Genomic DNA, 23958 nt, shown 5'->3' on the forward strand with positions numbered 1-23958 from the left:
AGTATTCTTTACAAAGTGAAGCTTTATCTTATTCACTAGGCTCTGGAGCGACTGCACTTGCAGAATGCAACTGCAATTTGCAAATTGCGCAGTCTATTTGCCTTTAGTAAAACAACACCATAATGTGTGTGTGTGTGTAAAAATTGATTTTAATAGATGTACAAATGGATGTATATTGATGAAAGCTAAATGGAATGAAACTGCACAGTACACAGATGTCCAATCAGAAGTAAACTGGTCACTACTTATCTGTATTCTGTGGACGGTTTTTCAAGAAGCTGCAGATTACACCCATGTGAAATGGGCTTGCTAGACATATTTTTCACAATTATGTTTTTTTTACTGCAACTTGAGGCCCTGTTCACACCTGAGCGTTCTTCAGCTTGGAAAACGCTCAGCTTTGAAGCTACAAAACGCCCAAACAAGCGAAATCCCATTCATTTTAATGGCCCCTGTTCACATTTGAGTGTTCTGTCTCCTGAAGCAAAACGCCTGAAGCTCAAAAAAGAACATGAGCTCCTTTTCGGCAGATTTCAAGCCTTTTTGGCCCCATAGACTTCAATAGAAACGCCTGACTTGAGCAGAAAAACGTAAGGACCAGCCTCGTTTTGGATTTTAGGTGTTTACATGTTTAAAACATTTTTTTTTGCTAGAAAATTACTTAAAACCCCCAAACATTATATATTGTTTTTTTTTTCTAACACCCTAGAGAATAAAATGGCAGTCAATGCAATACTTTTTTTTGCACCGTATTTGCGCAGCGGTCTTATAAGCGCACTTTTTTGGGAAAAAATTCACTTTTTTGAATAAAAAAATAAGACAACAGTAAAGTTAGCCCAATTTTTTTTATATTGTGAAATATAATGTTACACCAAGTAAATTGATACCCAACATGTGACGCTTCAAAATTGCGCCTGCTTGTGGAATGGCGTCAAACTTTTACCCTCAAAAATCTCCATAGGCGACGTTTAAAAAAATTTACAGGCTGCATGTTTTGCGTTACAGAGGAGGTCTAGGGCTAGAATTATTGCTCTTGCTCTACCAGTCGCGGTGATACCTCACATGTGTGGTTTGACCACCGTTTTCATATGCGGGCGCTACTCACGTATGCGTTCGCTTCTGCGCGCAAGCTCGTCGGGACGGGGGTTTTTTTAAATTTTTTTTTTTTTATTTCTATTATTTATTTTACATGATTTTATTTATTTTTACACAGTTTAAAAAAAAAATTGTGTCACTTTTATTCCTATTACAAGGAATGTAAACATCCCTTGTAATAGAAAAAAGCATGGCAGGACCTCCTAAATATGAGATCTGGGGTCAAAAAGACTTCAGATCTCATATTTACACTAAAATGCAATAAAAAAAAAAGTCATTTAAAAAAATGGCATTGAAAAAATTGTGCCTTTAAGACGTATGGGCGGAAGTGACGTTTTGACGTCGCTTCCGCCCAGCAGTGTCATGGAGATGAGTAGGCGCCATCTTAGCCTCACTCGTCTCCAGGCACAGCGAAGGACGCGATCACCTCCGCCGCTACCGACGGCTCCGGTAAGCGGCGGAGGGCACAGGATCGCGGCGTGAGGGGGGGCCCCTCTCCCGCCACCGATAAAAGTGATCTCGCGGCAAATCCGCCGCAGAGACCACTTTTATCTTAAAGCTGACCACCGCATGAAAACGGGGATACCGGGGTTATGGCAGCTAGCTGCTGCCATAACAACGATATCTGCCGCCAAAGTTTGGACGTACATCGGCGTGCGGCGGTCAGCAAGTGGTTAAATAGCAGCTCTCCACCTCTAATTTCCTCTCCCTCTCCTCCCCCTAGTGCTTTCTCTTGGCTAAACAAAATCGCCTGAAGCTGTAAAACGCTTGTCATACACTTCTAAAACACTTTTAAAAAAGCTTGTAAAAAGCTGCAAAAAAAGCTTAAAAAAATGCCCAGAAAATGCCAGTAAATCGATACACTCAGGTGTGAATGGAACCTAAGGGCATGGACCAAAATGAGAAAAACACAGTGTCAGCATTGTTAGCATTTAAATCCTACATTTTATACAGTTCTCTAGATCAGACATAAATGTAGGTCAGTTGTGGTGAAAAGAAGAACGGATACATTTGTTTGCCCAGCTGGGATGGTTGGGAATTATGCATTCCTCTTGGTGTAATCTGAATGGGTAAGTGATGTTAAACCTATATGAGGAATGTGCTTGTAAATCTGCAATGTAGTTGTTTAGTCGTTTTTAGATTCTTGGAATTTTAGTTATTCGTAGCATGTGACTTGGTTTATGAGTATCACGAAGTTGAAAAGAAATAGAATACAATCAAAAGAGAACAAAGAATTTTTAACAGTTTCTGCAATTAAAAAAAATCACTATAGATATTTATTTCTTTATAAAAAAAAAAGTGTCATTAAACACTTAAAGGGGACCTGTCATTAGCACCATATCTGCTGAAGTACAGAGTATCCGGTGATGTTCAGGTCTCCGTTCCCTATCTGCTAAAACTCGGTGACATTATACATACTGAAAGTGACATTACAGATTTGCTTTAGCCTGTTTTATTGGTGCAAGCCACTACACATACACACCACCAAAAGAAAGCTCTATTGGTGCAAAAAAAAATGTATATAGGGGGCGCATGCGCGGCGCGATGCGGGACGGACGCTGCTGAGCTGAGCTCCGTCTGACGAGGCAGGCCAGGCACGATACCCGGGGCTATTTCTAGCCAAAAACACCACCATCTGCCCGATCACCCCCGCGGGATCAATCTGTGCATGCCATCCGGCAAAAAGGGGCGACAGAACCGCTCCCAACATACCCTCACAAACTACCTTATGAGCATGGAGAGGAGGATGACCCAAAATGGCGCCGGCCACCATGCGGCCTCCAGCGGTCCGGAGCATACATTTAAAGACAGTGAGTACTCTCAGCCCCTTTCCAAAGCTGACCTAGATGCAAGTCTCTCAGCAATCTATGATAGATTTGTGGACAAATTAGAAAAAGAGATTCACAAGTCCACCACCGCTCTCTCACAGGAGATTGCCAGTATAGGAGGCCGCACAGATCTATTAGAAGCCAAACATGATGAACTAGCCATTGCACATAATGACCTCAGAAAGGATTATGAAACATTGGCAGACAGTTTTTCCTTCATGCAGGCTCACATTGAAGATCTCGATAATAGGAACAGACGAAACAATATAAGAGTGCGTGGAGTTCCAGAGTCTGTCACAGACATAAACCATGTCATTACAAAGCTTTTCCATAATCTCGTACCAGACAAACCTCTCTCTGCTTTTGCATGTGATAGAATGCACAGGGCACTGCGTCCAAAACCTACAGCAGATAAACCTCCCAGAGATATAATAATGTGTATGAAGGACTTTCTCACCAAAGAAGATATAATGCGTGCTGCCAGGAATTCCCCATCCATAGAATTAGATGGGACAAGGCTGCAGATATTCCCTGACATCTCCCCTGCGACTTTGGACCGAAGACGCAGGATGAAAGAAGTTATAAATGTCCTTCAAACAGCCAGAATCAAATACAGATGGGGATTCCCGTTCAAATTGTCATTAACCCATAATGGCAATACCTACACGGTCTATAATGTCATTGAAGGAAAAGATTTACTCATTAAACTGGGACTGCTAGACCCACAACCATCACAGCGTTTACCTGCTACTCCTAGATCTTCACCTATATGGTCCACACCTTCCACCAGACGCAATCCAAGAGATCTAAGAAGATGGCAACAACACTCCCCCCAAGATCGTGTCACCTGATCTGTTCATACAGCAATTAAGCATGCGACTCAGCGGTCACTTTCACTGGATGTTTTTCTAACTTCAGTTTCTACTCTTCTCCCCTGCCTAACTCCCCAGCGATGAGGTAACCTTCAAGCTTAATGTAAATCCTCCTGATGCTACAATCAACCTTGGCTCAGAACCTTGGAGCAGAACATTTACTCAATCCCCTTCCCATACGAATATTATTAATTTTTTTTTTTTCTATTTTTCATGGACTCTTCCTCTGGTAGGAATAGGATCGTAAGGGGATACAGTAGGGGGTGGTGGGGCTGAGAAGGGAAGTTCCCATGTTCCCTTGTTCTCATTATTTTTTGAATACTGTGTTGGTTCTTTCCTTTGTTTTTCTTCTCCTATTCAGGTTTTCGGATTTTATATTCACCCTCCTTACCTATGATCAGACACCATAGATGTTTTATTATGCTACATAATTTTGCAGTGGAACCTTTTGACCAATAAGTACTCCCCAGAATGATATGAAATTCAGCAAATTTTGTTATAGTGTATACTATTCATGGGTTTGCTCCTTTGGTTCCTAACAAATTTTTTCCCTCTTTTTTTTTTTTTTTTCTTTTCTCTATCTCGGATGGAAGAGAGAGGTACAGGAGAGGAAAAACTTATTATAAAAATGTTCTTCTCGTTCACTTCTAGAAGATTTCTACCATTTAGTGATATGCTAATGTTAACTCTATATTATTCTTACCATGCACAAATCTCCTTTTTTTGGTTTCATACCTAGTTATTACTCTACAAATTGCCTGGCCCATCCGCCGTCGCTAGTTTGACCCCCATTCTGCCTGAGGGGCCTGCGGCCCTGCCTTCTCCTGGAGAGGGGCTGCGCTCCCCGCTGGCGGAAATTGGACGTTCTAGTCCTTTGGTAAAATTTACTAGGCTGAACGACTTTAAGTCCTTCAGTCCCCTTTTTTTTGTTATTTCAGTTGTTGTTATTTTAGCCCTTATGGCAATTTATGCAAATAATATACTTTTTGGAAGACTTCTTATTTCAGGTCATTCTATTTTGGGTAATTCTAAATGTTTATCAATCATTCTTCATAGTAATAATATACTGAATTTAAATATTAATACAAAGCTATTGATCTCTTTTCAATTGATGAAATCACATATAACCTATCACTTCAATATCATCCCACTTGTACTGTCTCCCCTATTTTGGTATATATCGATCCTCATCTATAAAATTAGAATTATCATCCTCAATAAATATGGGTCTTAAAGTATTCTCCCATAATGTCCAAGGCCTCAACTCTCCCAATAAACGTAAAAAGGCATTCAAACAGTACAAGAGATTGGGTGCAGACATAATACTAATGCAAGAGACCCACTTCTCTACCTCCAATCACCCACAATATTTTGACAAATCATTCAACCAATTCCACTATACTATATTCTCCAATAAATCTCGTGGTGTCGCTATTTTTATTAAAAATTCCACAATTTTCGAACCCCAATCTATTTACAAAGATGAAGACAGTAGATTCATCATCTTAAAGGGCAGTATAAATAGAAGAAATGTCACTATAGCTTCCCTTTACGCCCCAAACGAAGCCCAGACAACATTCTTCACTAAATTTTTCAACATACTAGAACAATATATTTCACCTCATTTGATAATTGGAGGCGACTTCAATCTATCTGCACACCCAGCTCTTGATAGAAGCAAAGTGGCCCCCTCCTCCAAAGCCTTTAGTAAATCTATAAACCGCTCTCTTAGCAAACTGCAACTAATTGATTCTTGGAGAGCTCATAATATAGGTGTCAGAGCATATACCCACTATTCCCACCCTCACAGTTGTTTTGCCAGGTTAGATTACATTTTTTGCACACCAATCCTTTTAGCAAACTCTTCCAATACAGACATACACCCATGCCCATGGTCAGATCATAACATAGTAGCGTTTGAAACTTCCCATATTGGCATGACTCCCACTCCCTTTAATTGGCGCCTCAATGATTCACTCCTATCAAACCCTTCCACTGTCCAACAAATAAATACCCATATTGAAGAATACTTCCGCACAAACACCTCGGAGGAGGTCCTCCCAACCTCGGTCTGGGCAGCCCACAAAGCTGTTTTAAGAGGTCATCTGATTAACATAGCCGCAGCCAGAAATAAATCTAAACTGACAGAAATTAAATGCCTTACCAAAGAACTCCATGATCTATATAATAAATTAAATAACAACATCACCCCAGATTTATTAAATCTCATTCAAATAAAACGTAAGGCCCTAAACACATTACTTCCTGAAGACACAGAGAAATCCCTTAGATTTTCTAAAGCCAAATTCCTACTACATGGTAACTCTTCCTCAACAATGTTTGCCAGAAAACTAAATCACGACACCAAACCCCCACATGTTTATAAACTTCGAAACCAAAAAGGCAATATCGTAACACACCCCCAAGATGTCCTATAAATTTTCACCTCGTTCTATAAAAATCTCCTATCTGGCCCCCAAACACACCCACCTCCCACCACGTTAGACTGGTTAAACTCCCTACAACTCCCTAAGCTCAACCAACTCCAAGCCTCTTCGTTAAACGACCCATGCACGGACAGTGAAATTCTCAACATAATAAAATCCCTCAAAACATCGACAGCACCAGGCCCAGATGGCTTTACCACATCATACTATAAAAAATTTGCCCCATTACTGACTCCCAGTCTCACCAAAATGTTCAATTATATCTTATCAGGTGGCCACTTCCCAGAAGATATGCTACTGGCTAACCTATCATTAATCCCTAAACCCCAAAAGGACCATTCCCATCCCCAAAATTTTCGTCCTATTTCAGTCCTTAACAACGACCTCAAATTATTTGGCAGATTGCTGGCAAATAGACTTGCTACGGTTATCACCTCCCTGATCCATACAGATCAAACGGGTTTTATCCCAGGCAGACAAATAGTCGATAACATTAGACTAGTCACAAACATTGTTCAAGATGCCAACCTCCACTCTCGCCCCCTCTATCTGCTCAGCCTTGACATCCACAAGGCTTTTGATAGTGTCAATTGGTCCTACTTAAATCACCTTTTACCTAAATTTGGCATATCTGAAAAATTTATACATGGATTTAATGCTCTATACCACTTTCCCCAAACCAGAATTAGAATTCCAGGGAATAACTCAGATTTCTTCCCCCTAAGCAGAGGAACCAGACAGGGCTGCCCTCTCTCCCCCCTCCTTTTTGCCTTAGCCATCGAGCCCCTCGCAGTTGCCATCAGAAATAACCCTAATATCAAAGGCTATCAAAAAGTTCCATATCACTTTAAACTCAGTCTTTATGCCGACGATGCACTTCTATTTTTAACAGACCCACTAATCTCAATCCCCAACCTCCTCTCAGATCTCCACTCATTCCATAAACTTTCTGGTCTTTTTATTAACTCTAACAAATGCTCCATTCTACCTATCAATAGCCCTCCAAACTTAACCTCACTTCTGAAGAAAAACTTCAACTTTCTATGGTCCTCACATTCCTTTAAATGCTTAGGAGTTAATATCACAATATCCCACAACCTCTTATATAAAAGCAACTACCTTCCCCTTTTTTCACAAATCAATTCACTGTTAAAAATCTGGTCCTCTTACCATATCTCCTTCCTCGGAAGGATATGTGCCTTTAAGATGACAATCCTTCCAAAACTACTATACTATTTCAGAGCTCTTCCCATTAATGTACCCAAAACAAGACTGGAATCCCTACAACGTGAAATCAATAGATTTATTTGGAACAACAAAAAACCTAGATGTAGTTACAATCTTATGCACAGACCACAAGACAGGGGTGGGCTGGGACTTCCCAACCTTTGGCTTTATTTCCTAGCAACCAGATTAGTACAAATGGCTCAATGGTCTTCCCCTGATACAAATATCTCCTGGTTAACCTTCGAGTCCACCTCTATTCATCCTTTGAATATCAGAGGAATTCTGTGGTCCAACACAAAACTATATCACATTCTTAATAAGAAAAACACTTTAATTGCCCAACTTATACTCCTTTGGAATAGAATCAAAGATAACTTCAAACTCTATTCTGCAACCCCTCCATTAGCCTCATTCTTGGGGGACCCCAGATTCCCTCTTGCTTTCCCTGACCACACACCCTTTCACAACTGGACCAAAAACAATCTTACCACTTTAAAATCAATCACACTCAACTCTAAATTCCCATCTTTTGCCTCACTACAATCCAGATTTAATTTCCCCCCCTCAGAATACCACCAGTACACTTTGATCCACGAGTTCTATTCTACATACTATTCATTATCTGTTAATCCCCCTAGTACTTTATTTGAACACATCTGTATCTCTTCACCTAGAGACAAAGGATTGATATCCCTCCTCTATAACAATCTCAATAACTTTCTCCAACCTGAAAAATCTGGCCCCATGATTAGATGGGAAGCAGAGATTGGTAGCTTATTCCCAATGGACTCGTGGACCAAAATGATTAAAAACCTCCGCAAAAGTAATTGCGCTGCTGCATTTAGAGAATCCCCAATAAAACTACACATCAGATGGTACATGACTCCATCTAGGATACATTCCTTCTACCCTTCAACCTCCCCGAACTGTTTCAGAGGTTGTCTCCTGGAAGGCAGTTATATCCACATCTTTTGGGGATGTAAATTTCTGGAACCAATATGGGATAAGTTAATCAACAAACTAGAAAACCCCCTTAAGAAAAAAATCTCCCTATCCCCCCAAATATGCCTCTTATACGCTACAGTTCCAGATGTCCCCTCTCCTTGCAACAGGTTAATCCACTCTCTAATCAGTTCAATACATTGGATGATAGCCTTTAACTGGAAAACACAGAACCTACCATGGCCCCAGGTTGAATCTAGAATGGAATCACTCAGACTCTCCGAAAGAATTCATCATACCCTATCTGATACTATGCACATTTATAATGAGAAGTGGAAATTTTGGTCCTTATCAGAACTTCATTGCTCATAATTTTTCACACCCTGCTAAAAATTTAATCTCCCATATTGTTGAATTTTTTGTGACCATATCCTCTATACCCTAACAATTAATTAATGTAATCCACCCTACTATATCAGCTTTGTGTTATATATCTCTCATACCTTTGTACAACATCTTCATTGTACCCTGTCTATTAATTACCCAACTTTGTATATTCAACAAATATTTACTGCACCTGTATAACCATATTGCTATACTCTGCAACTGTTTTATTATATGTCTTCCAAATAAACTTTTGTAAACAAAAAAAAAAAATGTATATAATTTTGTTTGAGCACAGACTTGCGAGTTTTGTATACATGTTGGAACAATAAAATGTAATGATTTTATATTTGTGTGTTTTTGCTGGCACCTAAAAAGTCCATCTTGTTCTTCTCACTTTTTGATTGTATTTATAGGATGAAGGTAGATAGAAAAATCCGGACAGCCGCACTTCAGGAAGACGTAGTTCAAAAATTATTTATTTATATTTTCATGAGCATAAAGCATACAAAACACTATGGCAGAAGGTATAGGCAATCAGCTAACACGTTTCGCACTTATGCGAAGTGCTTACTCTGTATTTATAGGATGTTGGTGCCTGTACATGCAGCAGAATACATTCTGGACAAAATTTATGAAGAAATTCGGTTTTGATTTTTTTTTTATCGGATATGTTTTATAGTATAACGTAAAAAAAAAATGTTTTTGTTTTTTAAAACTTTCTGGTCTGTTTTTGTTTAAATAATAATAATAATAATAATAAACCCCAGTGGTTATCAAATACCTCCAAAAGAAACCTCTATTTGTGTGAAAAAAATGATATATATTTTGTTTGAGCACAGACTTGCAAGTTACAGAGTTTTTTACCTGAATGTTTTTATACATGTTGGAACAATTAAATGTAATGATTTTATATTCATGTGTTTTTGCTGGCACCTTACCACAGCGTAGCGTCTTTGAGCGTTTTTCCCGCACGATTTTGGTGCGGTTTTTATGCGTAACTTGCGCGTAAAGCTTTTTGAGCTTTAGTGGGTTTTTTCTAGCCAATAGAGAAAACTATCATCTGTTCCACCATTTGTTGCTAGGTATTTCAGCTTTTTTTTAGCTTTTCCCTTTTATTCACTTTTATTTATTTTTATTCATTATTGTTCATTAATTTTATTTTTTTCCTTAGGGTAAGGGGTTATAGTTAAGGCTAGGTTAGGATTAGGTGTTGGGATTAGGGTTAGGATTAGGGGTTTGGATGTCGTGTACCTTGGTTGGTGGCCGAGTTGACGAGAGGGCTTCCCTTGCGGCTCTGGACTCAGTACCCCTGAATGTGGTGACAGAGGTACAAGGCTCAAAGAAGCATAGGTGTCAGTAGCTTGATAGCAGGTGACTGCCACAATCAGGGATATAGTCAAGGTGAGCCGGGGTCATATACTGTAAGACAGCAGGGTGGTCAGGAGGCACCTACGTGTCCGTGCACACTGAATATTAGCCTGAGCCGTATGGGAATGAGCAGTAGCTGCAGACGAATTAGCATTAGCTATATGAGATTTAGTATTAGCTGAACTATCTTCTTGACATAGGGTTATTTAATTTTTATTTTTTTGGTAGGTTTAGGGTGCTAATATTGCTACTACTACTAATTCTAATACTAATACTAATAATAATAATAATAATAATAATAATAATAATAATAATAAATGAATAAATACATGTAAAATAAATACATAATTAAATAAAAATAATCATTAATAAATATATTCTATGAATGCATACTAAGTAATAGTAAATAAACAATTAACCCCTAACCTTAACCCTTAAAAAAAATTAAAATAAAATAATAATGAGAAATAACTAAACACCCTAACGCTAACACAAAATAAATACATTAATTACTATTAATATTTTTTATTTGTTTGGGTGTTTTGTTTATTTATTATTATTTATAATAATGTATTTAATATTTTTTTAAGGTTGGGGTTAATTAACATTTATTTATGTATTATTACATATTGTTCATGTATTTCATTTATGATGATTTTTAGTTATTTGTGAATTTAGTTTACATTTATTTAGTTATATATTATTGCTATTTTATGTTTTACAATTTTTATTTTGAGTAGAAAACGTGCACAAAGGTGCAAGGTGGTTCGCATGTGGTTAAAGTCAATTCACCTGATAGTAGGCAGTCAGTATTTTAGAAAATACAAAATAAGTCCTCATGCACACGGACGTTTTTACAGCTGCTTTTTTGAGCTTTTTTTGCAGCTTAAAAAGGCCTGTCTATGTTAGTCTATGGCTTCATGCCCACCTAGGCGTTTTTGAGCTGCAAGTGGCATAGGCGTTTTTAAGCTGTAAAAAAAACCCAGGACCAGTGGGTTCTGAGAGACGTTTTTCAGCTGTAAAAACGCTCTAACGCTCAAAAACGCTCAAAAACGCTCAAAAACGTCATTCACCAACGTTTTTTAGCGTTTTTGATCCATTGAAAAAAAAAAATTTGAAAAAAAAAAAAACGCTCAAAAGCGCTCAAAAACGCTGAAAAACGCTGAAAAAAGTTTAAAAAAATCACTGCAAAGATAATGGCGTTTTCATAACGTTTTTTTAACAGCCTGTGTGCATGAGGGCTAATAATGAACTCAGCACTGGCCAGTAAGTTAAAAGTATACAATGTATCAATGTGGAAATGTTCTGTCTTCCAGCTCAGGAATGAAGATAAAATGTAACATTTAACCAGAAGGAGATTTCTGTAAATGAAAGCACACTGGAATGTTTTCACATTTTCATTATTGTGCATTTATTTACAGAACTATCTTCCCTCTGGTGCAGTGTTAGCATGTAAAAAAAAATTGCAAAAAAACAATGGCAAAAATAATCCTAAATGTAAGTAATAAATGACACAAAACATAAATAGTTAACGCATTTGGTATATAACGCATGTTTTTAGTGAATTGAATACTTTTGAGATAAATACCGCATGAGTTATTAACTCAAATAATGTAGTATTTATCACTTAGTGAATTGACCCCTTTCTCTCTTTATTACACTGACTTGTGACCCCTTAAATGTGATTTTTTTTTTGTATACAAACTTTTTATTTATAAAAATATAGTGGTACAAGATAACATTGTACATTAAAAATACAGTGGAAAATACATTGTATACATGTAGTATAGGGATTATAGTGTTACCTTGGATTACGAGCATAATTCATTCCAGAATAATGCTTGTAATCCAAAGCACTCGTATATCAAAGCGAGTTTCCCCATAGAAGTCAATGGAAACTCAGATAATTCCTTCCACAGTGACTTCTATTGTATGCAGTACCGCATGTGGCCAGAGGTGGGGGGGTGCACTCTGAAACACTCGGAAACTGCTCCGAGCCACTCGGATACACTCGGAAAGGCTCAGAAACACTCGGGAACGGAGTATTTCCGAGTGTCTCCTTTGTGCATCCAGTGCCTCTGAGTGCATCTGAGCGGCTCCAAGTGTCACCAACGCCCCCGCACCTCTGGCCAAAAGCGGTACTGCACACTGCCGCAGAGGCTGGAATCCTGCTTGTTTTGTGAGACAACGCTCGCAAACCGAGTCAGGTTTTTAAAAAAATAATAGCTCGTATTGCGAAACGCTCGTTAACTGCGTTTCTCGCAATCCGAGGTATTACTGTATTGAAATACATTTTTTTTCAATAAAGGAGATAAATACAAAATATAAGAAGAAATTGTATGAGTAATAACATTTTTTGATACAATATTGTAAGGAATATGATAATAATAACAATAATAACTGATAATATAACTGATAAAGGAATAATCCTAACCATATAAATGGTATATTATAATTGTAAAGTATTTGTATTATAAATTCTCAACAGGAATTTTTGATAATTTGAGATTAATTATCTATGGGTTGAAAAAGAATGTCAGTGTGTCTAAACCGGGGATCCCATTTTTTCTCATAGAACTGTAAAGTATTATATAATGTATGGAATTTTTTTTCCATAAGATTGATTGTGTTCACTATCGCTTTCAATTGAGTAATAGGGAATAACGTGGATTTCCAGTGAAGAGTAAGTAGCCAGTGGGTGGCCACACTTAGGCCGCGTACACACACGATCGGACATTCCGACAACAACATCCATGTTTTTTTTTTTGACGGATGTTGGCTCAAACTTGTCTTGCATACACACGGTCACACAAATCTTGTCGGAAAATCCGAACGTCAAGAACGCGGTGACATACAACACGTACGACGAGCCAAGAAAAATGAAGTTCAATAGCCAGTGCGGCTCTTCTGCTTGATTCCGAGCATGCGTGGCACTTTGTGCGTCGGAATTGTGTACATCGGAATTTACGACAACAGATTTTGTTGTCAGAAAATTTGAGATCCAGATCTCAAGTTTTGTGTGTCGGAAATTCCGATGGAGCCTACACATGGAATTTCCGACAACAAGCTCCCATCGAACATTTCCCATCAGAAAATCCTATCGTGTGTACGGGGCATTAGATCTAATACCATGAAAGAGGAAATTAGTATGTGTTGTGTGACGGAAATTCCGATGGAAAATGTCCGATGGAGCCTACACACGGTCGGAATTTCCGACATCAAGCTCCCATCAAACATTTCCCGTCGGAAAATCCGACCGTGTGTACAGGACATTATTGTGTGAATAAGTCTCATATGTGGGATAGAGATGCCTGGGATGGATGTGAATAATAGACAGTTAGTTAATGAGAGCTTAATATGAGAGTTGGAGATTGTTGATGCAAAATTTTCTAATTGGCACCAAATATGTGAGATTTTATCACAGACCCAGAAAATATGAGAGAAGGATCCCGGGGATAAACATCCTCTGAAACACATTTGTGAAATGGATGAGAAGATGTCATGCAATTTGGTGGGTGTATAAGTCCATCTCATAAAGAATTTAGTAGCTGTTTCTCTTATTGTGAGTGATCTTGTATATTTACGCAGATTTATCATACACTTATTCCATTCGTCAGTAGAAAGGGATATATTGCATTCAGATTCCCATTTTTGCACGTAAAGCATTTTGTCCTGTGAGTCGGAGTTCACTAAATTATCATTTATTTCTGAAATAAGCCTCCTTCCTCTTTATTTTTTTTTTTATTTTTTTTAAATTCTGTATTTTATTTTAATAATTTTTATACATATAGGCAAAACAAATTTGTTTGCATATCAAAAAAAAAAAGTATCTTAACACAGATGGATTCTGTTTTCAATGGATATTCAGTAAATCAGACAAAAAGAGGAATAAAAAAAAAAGAAAAAAAAGAAAAAGGGGGCTTTTCTACAAGGAGAGTTGGGTTCTCTCTCTTCCCTCCCCATTAAACCCTGCCTGCTCCCCCTCCACAAGCGCAATGCCATATTCCCAGGTGCGTACGAAAAGGGACCATGGTTTCCATTTTTTATTATATTTCTCCTCCTTACCTTGCGTAATTGCGATACCTTTTTCCATAACATGTATATCGGCTATTCTTTTTAACCATAGCGAGGTGGGGGGAGGGGTTTAAACATATTATTTCTTAAAATGTAGAGGGATCTATAACTGTTGTTTAATAATGAGTGTTATAAAAATTCCTAATTTGTAAGAAATGACAATGTTCATTGTTTGATATGTGAGATCTTGTTTTTTAGGGATGCGAATGAGTTGAATGTAGAGTTCTTGATGAATATATGTAAGTTTATGAGGTTATTATCTATCCACCAGGAAAAATGATCTAGTCTATGTATTCCTGGATGGAACTTTGGATCCCTTCAACATCCGTTTAGCAACTGATATAATCCAAGATGCAAACATAAAATCCCAAGAACCACTACTTTTGAACCTAAATATCAACAAAGCCTTCGAATTACCTAAAAATCATTTGGGCTCAAGGGAGAATTTCTTCATACATTTCAGTCACTTTATAACAACTCCTAAACAAGAATTCACCTACCAAGGATGCAGCTCCTATTCATTACCCAACCTATCACTTCAATACCAAATTTACTTAAAACACTACAATACTTCTCATCCCTCTCAGGATTAACAGTCAGTATATCAAAATCCATTGGAATCTCGATAAATATACCTACAACACAATTTAGTGCCCTTAGAAATTCATTAACTTTTACATGGTCCATGGACTCTCTTTCTTACTTAGGGATCCATCTTACCGCAGACATAAAATTCTTATTTCCCAAAAACTATATTCCATTACTATTAAAACTAATGCCCCGTACACACGATCGGACATTGATCGGACATTCCAACAACAAAATCCATGGATTTTTTCCGACAGATGTTGTCTCAAACTTGTCTTGCATACACACGGTCACACAAAGTTGTGGGAATTTCCGAAAGTCTAGAACATGGTGACGTACAACACGTATGACAAGCCGAGAAAAAGGAAGTTCAATAGCCAGTGCGGCTCTTCTGCTTGATTCCGAGCATGCGTGGCACTTTGTACGTCGGAATTGTGTACACGCGATCGGAATTTGCGCGAACAGATTTTAATGTCGGAAAATTTGAGAACCAGATCTCAAATTTTGTGCGATGGAAATTCCGATGGAAACTGTCCGATGGAGCCTACACACGGTCGAAATTTCCGACAACAAGCTCCGATCGAACATTTTACGTCGGAAAGCCCGACCGCGTGTACGCGGCATAAGAAGAACGATAAGACTATGGAAATCATATCATGTTGCTTTTCTAGGTAGAATTACAGAATGTGATACTTTTTATCATTACTAGCATCAATTTACATTTTTACTGATGTAGTTTACTTTTTTTTGGGTGGAGATTTTGAATATTTTTTTCAGGCAACAATCTTTGGTGTATATTTTTTCCTTTTTTTCCTCTGTAATTTTATTTTCTGTGTTTTGTATATTCTGTTTTTATATTGAAAACATAAATAAATAATGCATAAAAAAAAGGTTAAAGAATATGTAAACCCAACATTTCACATTGTGCCTGCTGTATCATGTACTTGTATGAAAAAATCTCCTGTTCTCTTTGTATTGCTTCCTTTGTGTGAACTCCCTGGTGTTCCTGCCAGTCCCTCTGCATTGCTATTACAAACTGACCACACTAGGCATGAGAGCACAGCATGGTTAGTTTTCTGGCTGTACTGGGAGCAAATCCAATGATCAGACATGTGCTGACATGGCTCCCTGCACAGCCAATCGCATGAAAGACCAGTGTGCCGCTGTTTCTCCTCTCCTAACTCTCTGAGCTCCCTAGGCAGCTGAGAAGCTGAGAACAGAGGGTATGTGATCGCTTATATAAAAGGGAAAAAAATGTATTTATAATTTAGATAGATAGATAGATAGATAGATAGATAGATAGATAGATAGATAGATAGATAGATACACAAATGTTTTGCCTTTTGTTTCTATTTTAAACTGAATGGGTTGTTTTACAAGGTGAGAGTTCACATTTACATTAACTGCTGTTTATGTTTAGGGGCAGTGGCGGCCTGTAATGCAGGGTGCATGGACGCTGCCCCCCCCATCCCTGCGTCCGGCCCCCTAATCTACATGCGGGGTGCTGGACGCATGGATTCCAATCAAGGTTTTTTGGGTTTTTTTTAAGCACATGATTAGAGTCAGAGGCTCTAGGCTTCAAAAAAGGGTAGGCTCGGGGTTGTTGTGACAATAACGAATGAATATTCACTATTGTCTTCCTGATTCTCCTCCCGGCCAATCAGGAAAGGAGAAGTGCTCCAATTGGCCTAGGAGGTGGGAGGAGACGCACGGCGGAAGTTGCCGTGATTTCGAGGAGCAGACGCCGGAGAAGCAGCCGTCTGTCACCCGGAGGGAAGCGCAGCCCGTGCCATAGATGGGGTAAATGACGGGCTCGTAACCGACCGGGGGGTTGTGCGGATGACCCGACCGACTGGACCGGAGGGGGTGGGGGGTGGTGTGGGTGACCTGACCGACCGGGGGGGTGGCTGTGGGTGCACTGTCCCCCCCCCAAAAAAAAAAATTGGCATTTATCATAGAGTGGAGGATCACTTTTAACATCCCCTAGACAAGGGGTCTCCAAACTACAGCTCCCCTAGTTGTTCAGGAACTAAAATTCCCATCATGTCTAGTCATGTCTGTGAATGGTAGAGTTTTACAATGCCTCATGGGACGTGTAGTTCTGCAACAGCTGGAGGGCCGTAGTTTGGAGATCCCTGCCCTAGACTAACTAAGCATTTAATCCTTGCAGTGCAGGCACAGCTCCTCTGCAAGAGAGGACTTTTGCTGGAGTTGGGCTTTAAGGTACTGATACCACGTTCCAAAGAAAACCCTTTCTTACACAAGATAATAATAATTATTTATTTATTCATAAACTGTTCTGCACCACATCAGGTGAAATGAGCAAGCCAACCAGACAAAATAAATACAAATTAAAGATAGAATATTGATTTGGGTAATCTTGGGATGGTAAAGCCTAGTACTCCATTTGCATTAACGCTGGGAAGGTTTTCATCCTCAGACGATCAAGATCAGCGCGTTGTATGGCGATCTCATGAGCTTGCGCCTTTACAAGATCTGCTAACTTCCGGCGCTGCAAAATGTCTACGTATCTCTGTCTTGCACTCTTCTCGGCACTTTGCTCTAGCCCTGAAGAAAATATCAAAAACCATTAGTCATGAATATCATTTATGTATTGATTGTGCATACATTGCTTCATTTCTTTAACCGCTTCCAGACCGCCCCACGTACATTTACTGTGGCAGGGTGCAAAATCACATGCCTGTACATGATTTCATGCACGCGGTTTAGGGAGCGCCGGCGCCCCGCTCCTGCTATGATTGGGCACAGTGGGAGCCAATGCCGCGACCCGCCGCTTGTTCACAGGAGAAACGGATCAGCGGTGTGCCGATGTAAACAAAGCACATCCCTGATCTGTCAGAGAGGAAAAGTGAGAGATCGTGTTTCAGCTAAGCTGAATCACGATCTCTCTGTACTCCAAGGCAGTCCACTCCCCCCACAGTTAGAAACACCTCCCAGGGAACACATTTAACCCCTTGATTGCCCCCTAGTGTTAACCCCTTCCCTGACAGTGTTATTTATACAGTAATCAGTGCATTTTTATAGAACTGATCGCTGTATAAATGTCAATGGTCCCAAAAAAGTGTCAAAAGTTTCCGATCTGTCCACTGCAATGTCACAGTCCTACTAAAAATCACTGATCACCGCCATTACTAGTAATAATAATAATAATGATAATAATAAAAATGTAAAAAAAAGAACCCAAATCGGGTAAAAGCTGCGCTCAGATTAAAAAGTGAAAGTGAGTGAAATAAGCTGCCAGCACCCTATAAAGTCCAGTATCTGACTTTCAAAAGTATAATAAACAGCAAAGTGCAGCGCTAATATAATATATGAAAAATAAAAAATGAATCTCAGCAAGTGACATAAAAATAATCAGTGAACAAACATATAACAATTCAATCAATAATGAAAAAAACTTGAATCACAAGTGCATGTGAAAAAAAATTTAAAATATAAAAAGAAGTCCAAGAGTTCTTGACATATCCACAAATAAATAAAGAACACCCATCCAGGAAGAAATGTGACAAAGGTGCCTATAAATGATCCACCAAAACGTGTGTGAGTAGAATCTGCTTACCGAATGGCGATGACTGCTATTACAGCAGTCTCGCCCAGCATAGGGATTATGGTCTCCCAAAACCAGGGATGCAATTCGGGATGAGTGGTTCTAACAATCCATAAAAACCGGAAATACAAAAGAGAACACTTCCATAGCGCAATATTGTATAATAAAAGGATTTAATAATAAAAAGGAATCACACTTACAATATTGCAGGAGATATGCAGCATGTAAAGTAACAAGCAGAGCGGCAGCGTCTCCGTGTACCGCGATTCACTTCCTGTGTTCAAAGCCCATTCGAGAACGTGATGACGTCACCGTCGCAAGCTCCTCCCGGTGCGACGGTGACGTCATCACGTTCTCGAATGGGCTTTGAACACAGGAAGTGAATCGCGGTACACGGAGACGCCGCCGCTCTGCTTGTTACTTTACATGCTGCATATCTCCTGCAATATTGTAAGTGTGATTCCTTTTTATTATTAAATCCTTTTATTATACAATATTGCGCTATGGAAGTGTTCTCTTTTGTATTTCCGGTTTTTATGGATTGTTAGAACCACTCATCCCGAATTGCATCCCTGGTTTTGGGAGACCATAATCCCTATGCTGGGCGAGACTGCTGTAATAGCAGTCATCGCCATTCGGTAAGCAGATTCTACTCACACACGTTTTGGTGGATCATTTATAGGCACCTTTGTCACATTTCTTCCTGGATGGGTGTTCTTTATTTATTTGTGGATATGTCAAGAACTCTTGGACTTCTTTTTATATTTAAAATTTTTTTTCACATGCACTTGTGATTCAAGTTTTTTTCATTATTGATTGAATTGTTATATGTTTGTTCACTGATTATTTTTATGTCACTTGCTGAGATTCATTTTTTATTTTTCATATATTATATTAGCGCTGCACTTTGCTGTTTATAATAATAAAAATGCCATAAATATATCCCCTATTTTGTAGACGCTATAACTTTTGCGCAAACCAATCAATAAACGCTTATTGGGATTTTTTTTTACCAAAAATATGTAGAAGAATACATATTGGCCTAAATTGATGAAGAAATTTGTTTTTTTACATTTTTTTCCTGGATATGTATTATAATAGAAAGTAAAAAATATTTTTTTTTTTTTACAAAATTGTCGGTCTTTTTTGTTTATAGCGCAAAAAATAAAAACCACAGAAGTGATCAAATACCACCAAAAGAAGAAGACCTATTTGTGGGGAAAAAAGGATGTCAATTTTATTTGGGCACTGGCAGCCTACATATGGTAATACAGGTTTCCTTTACTTCCATACATCAGAACTTACCAACTACATCATAGATGTGTTTCCTTTCAGAGAAAGAGACAAGTACATCCTGCAGTTCTGTATCCAGCTCTTCATCTGCTTCCATTTTCCTAATATATTTCTCTAAATCCTCAAGAGTTTTTCTGTAGTGCTTTACATTTTTCTCATGTTGCTGCAAAACAAAAAAAGTGCGTTTTAGCTTTCCACACATCTGTGAATATATATTAGCATTTAATTGGGGTTTTCACACTGCTGGTGGAACAAAACCGATACGGTAAACCTGTTTTGTTGCCATTTGGTTGACATTCATGTATTTTGTATGCTTCAGAATTCTAACTCATTGGGGGAAGATTTACTAAACGGGAGCACTCAGAATCTGGTGCAGCTGTGCACAGTAGCCAATCAGCTTCTAACTTAAGCTTGTTCAACTAAGCTTTGACAATAAAACCTGGAAGCTGATTGGTGTCTATGCAAAGCTGCACAAAATTTTTCACGCTTCAGTTTTAGTAAATCCCCCCCCAGTATTGCATCATAAGTTAAAAATTAGACAAATGCTTGCTGCCTGAAATCCCTTAAGAGTGAACTCCTGCACTGTGCATTCTCAAGAGATTTTGAGAAGTCAGCTTTCCCAGGCGGCAATGGCGAGGGACAATACCATCGCTGGTGTCCACAGGAAGTGCTGGAAGCTGAGGTTCAATTTAAAGCGGAGTTCCACACAAAAATTGAACTTCCGCTTTTCGGAACCCTCCCCCCCTCCGGTGTCACATTTGCCACCTTTCAGGGGAGAGGGGGGTGCAGATACCTGTCTAAGACGGGTATTTGCACCCACTTCCGGCATAGACTCTCACGGGAGTCTATGCCTCTTCCTGTCCCTCCACGCTGTCTCCTGGGAAACACACAGGTCCCAGGAGATAGCAGGGACCAGTTACGACGCGCAGCGCGTAGGGAACCGGGAAGTGAAGCCGCAACGCTTCACTTCCTGATTCCCTCACCTAGGATGGCGGCAGCTGCTGAGAGTCGACCGATTTATCAGCGTCGGCTGCCGACATCGCTGGACCCTGGGACAGGTAAGTGGCCATGTATTAAAAGTCAGCAGCTGCAGTATTTGTAGCTGCTGGCTTTTAATATTTTTTTTTTGGGTGGATTCCCTCTTTAAGTATTTTTACTTATTTCTTTTACCTTTTTTTTTTTTTTTTTGTAGGTTTTAATCATTGTGTTTTATTCATAGAGTTGGGGGTCAGAAAATAACTGGAGGTCTGCTTTAACTGTAAAAGGTCGGGTTAGGTATGTGTGTTTACAATTGTGAATTTTCAAGGTATAAGAGGCCTAACTGTGGCCCCTGACATTATGAGTGATGCACATAATGTACTACTATATACATAATGTATTACTAGATAGCACAGTCAAAGAATACATATATGCAAGAGGAAATGGTGGTCAAAGACTGTGGACATGCTACAGACTGGTTGCGATCTGGACACATGCTCCAGAGGACAGTGAGAAATTGGGAACATGTAACATGAGGCTAGTAGAGACCACCGTGATTATCACTTTACAAATCAATTCTCGCACTCCCATTACAGACTGCTGGGGTCCAAGAACCACTCAACAAATACCAAACAAGTCCACAGGAACCTATGTACCAGCTTGTTATCTGCTGGAGAGCAGAGCGTCTTCAGACTAGACACTCCAGTGCTAAATCCAGGGATTTTCTCTTTCCCAATGCGTCAATGCGCAATTGCTCATAGGGGTGCAGCCCTCCTCAGACTGGGAAATCTTCAATAAACTGCAAAACCACACAAGTATGCAAACACCTCATGCATTATCATAGACAAGTTTATTATATCCACCAAGGCAAATGGATACTCACAAGCGGATAAAAACAGTAAGCATAAAGCTTTAGCAGAACGCAATGTAACCTGTACCAGGACAAAAACCACTGGATGACTGATGCGTTTCGGGGGGAGAAACCTTCCTCAGAGGGTTTTGTCCTGATGGATGTAATAAACTTGTCTATGGTAATGCGCAAGATGTTTGCGCCTTCCTGTGTGTTTTTGCAGTCTACTTTCATTTAGCCAGCTTGTGGTACAGCTAGTAGTAGTTAGTTGCATTCATCCGGACTTGTTTAGCCCAGATGACAGCTTCTACATAATGATTAATAAAAAAAAAATACTTAGCCTTTTAAACATACTTTTTCTTGGACATTGATAGTCTCTTCTAGGACCTGGATCTGGTTAGATACACGCTTGTCATAATTGGATTCATTGAGAAACTACGTAATGAGAAAAAGAAATATCAGTTAAATGAATAGACAATGTACAATAAAAGTTTTATGGCTGTTTTACTTGTTCCATCTATTATATTTATGTTACAGATGTGATAGAAATGTTTGTAAAAAAACAATCAAATGCTTGCTTTCCTTGCTGCAGACCTATGCTGGAAAAATAATGCCTCATAGAGTTTGTTGATTTGTATTTACATTATATGTGTACTTATTGTAGGACACATTTATTTTACACGTTATAATTTTCCAAGCGCTGCATTTTTTATTTTTTTTTAATTTTCTTCAAGTATACTATATATCTATACTTATTTGCATGCAGCTGGTTGGTTTTGCCCCATTTAGTGCAGACTCACGCCTATTGTTTTGTTTTGGTTCAATTTCCAAGTACACATTACCTACAGAGAGCATTGTAAAGCAATATGGATTTCCTAAAAAGAAAGCTTAGCAGAAGCTGCTTCAAACTGACTTTCTATTGTTAAAACTGCATTGGAAAGAGCAGGCAGGCATGGAGAGGGATAAATCACTTTTTTGATTTATGATAAAGCATTCACATTATTCATTGTACCACCGAGGTATTGAGCTGTAGAAGAAGGCTTCTGCTTCAACAAAGCAGTTAGGTTTAGCCTTGCAAATGTGCAAAATGGGGCATGGAGCTCCACCTGCTGGCTAAGAATGCAAATATGAATGAGAAATATTACATATTTAAATGACTAAATTCTATATTTTTTAAGTTTTGTTTTTTTAGCCCTGAACTTAATAAATACAATAAATAATGATCAGCATGTGAATAAACCTAGTGATTGGCCACACTGAAAGCTTATGGCTAACACAGCCATACTCATTGTCATCTGACCCAGCAGGTCCAGCTGCCATTGATGACCTGCCTCTGAAATTAAAGTGGAACTTTTTCAACTTTCCATCTATTAAATCTTTTGCCCTTGTTGTTGTTTTAACTTTGGATAGTAAAACATTATTTTTCTGCCAGTAAATACCTTCTACAGCCCACTTCCTGTTTCTTGTCTGGTCATTAGCTTAGGCTTATGACATCATGCACAGCTCTCTCTTTCACTCTCGTGAGAGTTTGCCAGGAAGGGAGGGGGGGTGAGTGATAAGAGGGTCAATGAGAGCTGCAGAGCTGGAGGTGTGCCTCTGTGTAAATCCAGGAAGTGAATAGGCAGCAGCTTCAGCTGCCCACAGTTAAAATGATTGCAGCCAGACTCAGTGGAGGGAGATTTCTGCAGCATATTTGGCAAGTACAGAATCACAGTATGTATAAAATAATATACAACGTGGTTGGAGGGAAGCTTCAGAATGGTAAAGATGTTTTTATTACAAATTATGTGAACAGACTGCAGTTCCTCTTTAATAGTTCCTTGGCTGTCTGTGGCTTTAAGCCACAACACTGGCAGGACAGTCAGGCAGTTCATATTTTCTAGGACGGTGGTAAGCATTGCCAGCCTACATTTGGTGTCGGTTTCCTGCACCACAACAAATCGCACTGCCCTTGTGATCAGCAGCGGGTTTCAGAGCAAAGTTAATGACACCCAAAATAAAGGTTGAAAATGCATTGTGTTTGCCCGCAGCGGATTACATGGCACAAATGTACCATGCAATCCGGTTGCAGTGTGTTTCCAAAAGTAGTGTATGCATTACTTTTGCTGCGGTGCAGTGCGATTTCAGTCCATTCAAAATGAATGGGCTCAAATTTCACTGCACAGAACACGCAGCGTGAACCTGTGTGATTAACATGCAGTTCCTAGTGTGAATGGGTGCTTAATTTTTTTTTAATAGCTGTTCCTTCTTGTAAATCTGTATATGATTATGTGGGTTTCAGAAAAATATTCAAAATTATATAAAGGCTGAAGAGGGATCTAAGTTATCCTGAGAACTTGCATCCTTAATAACTAAGGCTCCATTCACACTAGCGCGTTTTTTGATGCATTTTGCAGAAATGCATGGGAATTTTTTAACATGGGTTCCTATGGAACATGTT

At 39.0% G+C, this 23958-nt stretch overlaps 1 protein-coding gene across 1 annotated transcript in view; it reads right to left on the reverse strand.

Moving 5' to 3' along the window:
• Positions 1-11852: 11852 nt before the first annotated feature.
• The window catches only part of CFAP43 (cilia and flagella associated protein 43), a 130102-nt gene continuing 117996 nt past the window's right edge, over positions 11853-23958 (reverse strand). The window contains exons 36-38 of the mRNA XM_073620531.1: positions 21873-21953; positions 19703-19853; positions 11853-17397 (exon numbers count right to left, since the gene is read on the reverse strand). Of these exons, the coding sequence (XP_073476632.1) occupies positions 17225-17397; positions 19703-19853; positions 21873-21953 (405 nt within the window). The 3' untranslated portion in view covers positions 11853-17224. The remainder of the gene's footprint in view (positions 17398-19702; positions 19854-21872; positions 21954-23958) is intronic.

Source organism: Aquarana catesbeiana, linkage group LG03, assembly GCF_042186555.1.
Source record: "Aquarana catesbeiana isolate 2022-GZ linkage group LG03, ASM4218655v1, whole genome shotgun sequence".
Classification (NCBI taxonomy): domain Eukaryota; kingdom Metazoa; phylum Chordata; class Amphibia; order Anura; family Ranidae; genus Aquarana; species Aquarana catesbeiana.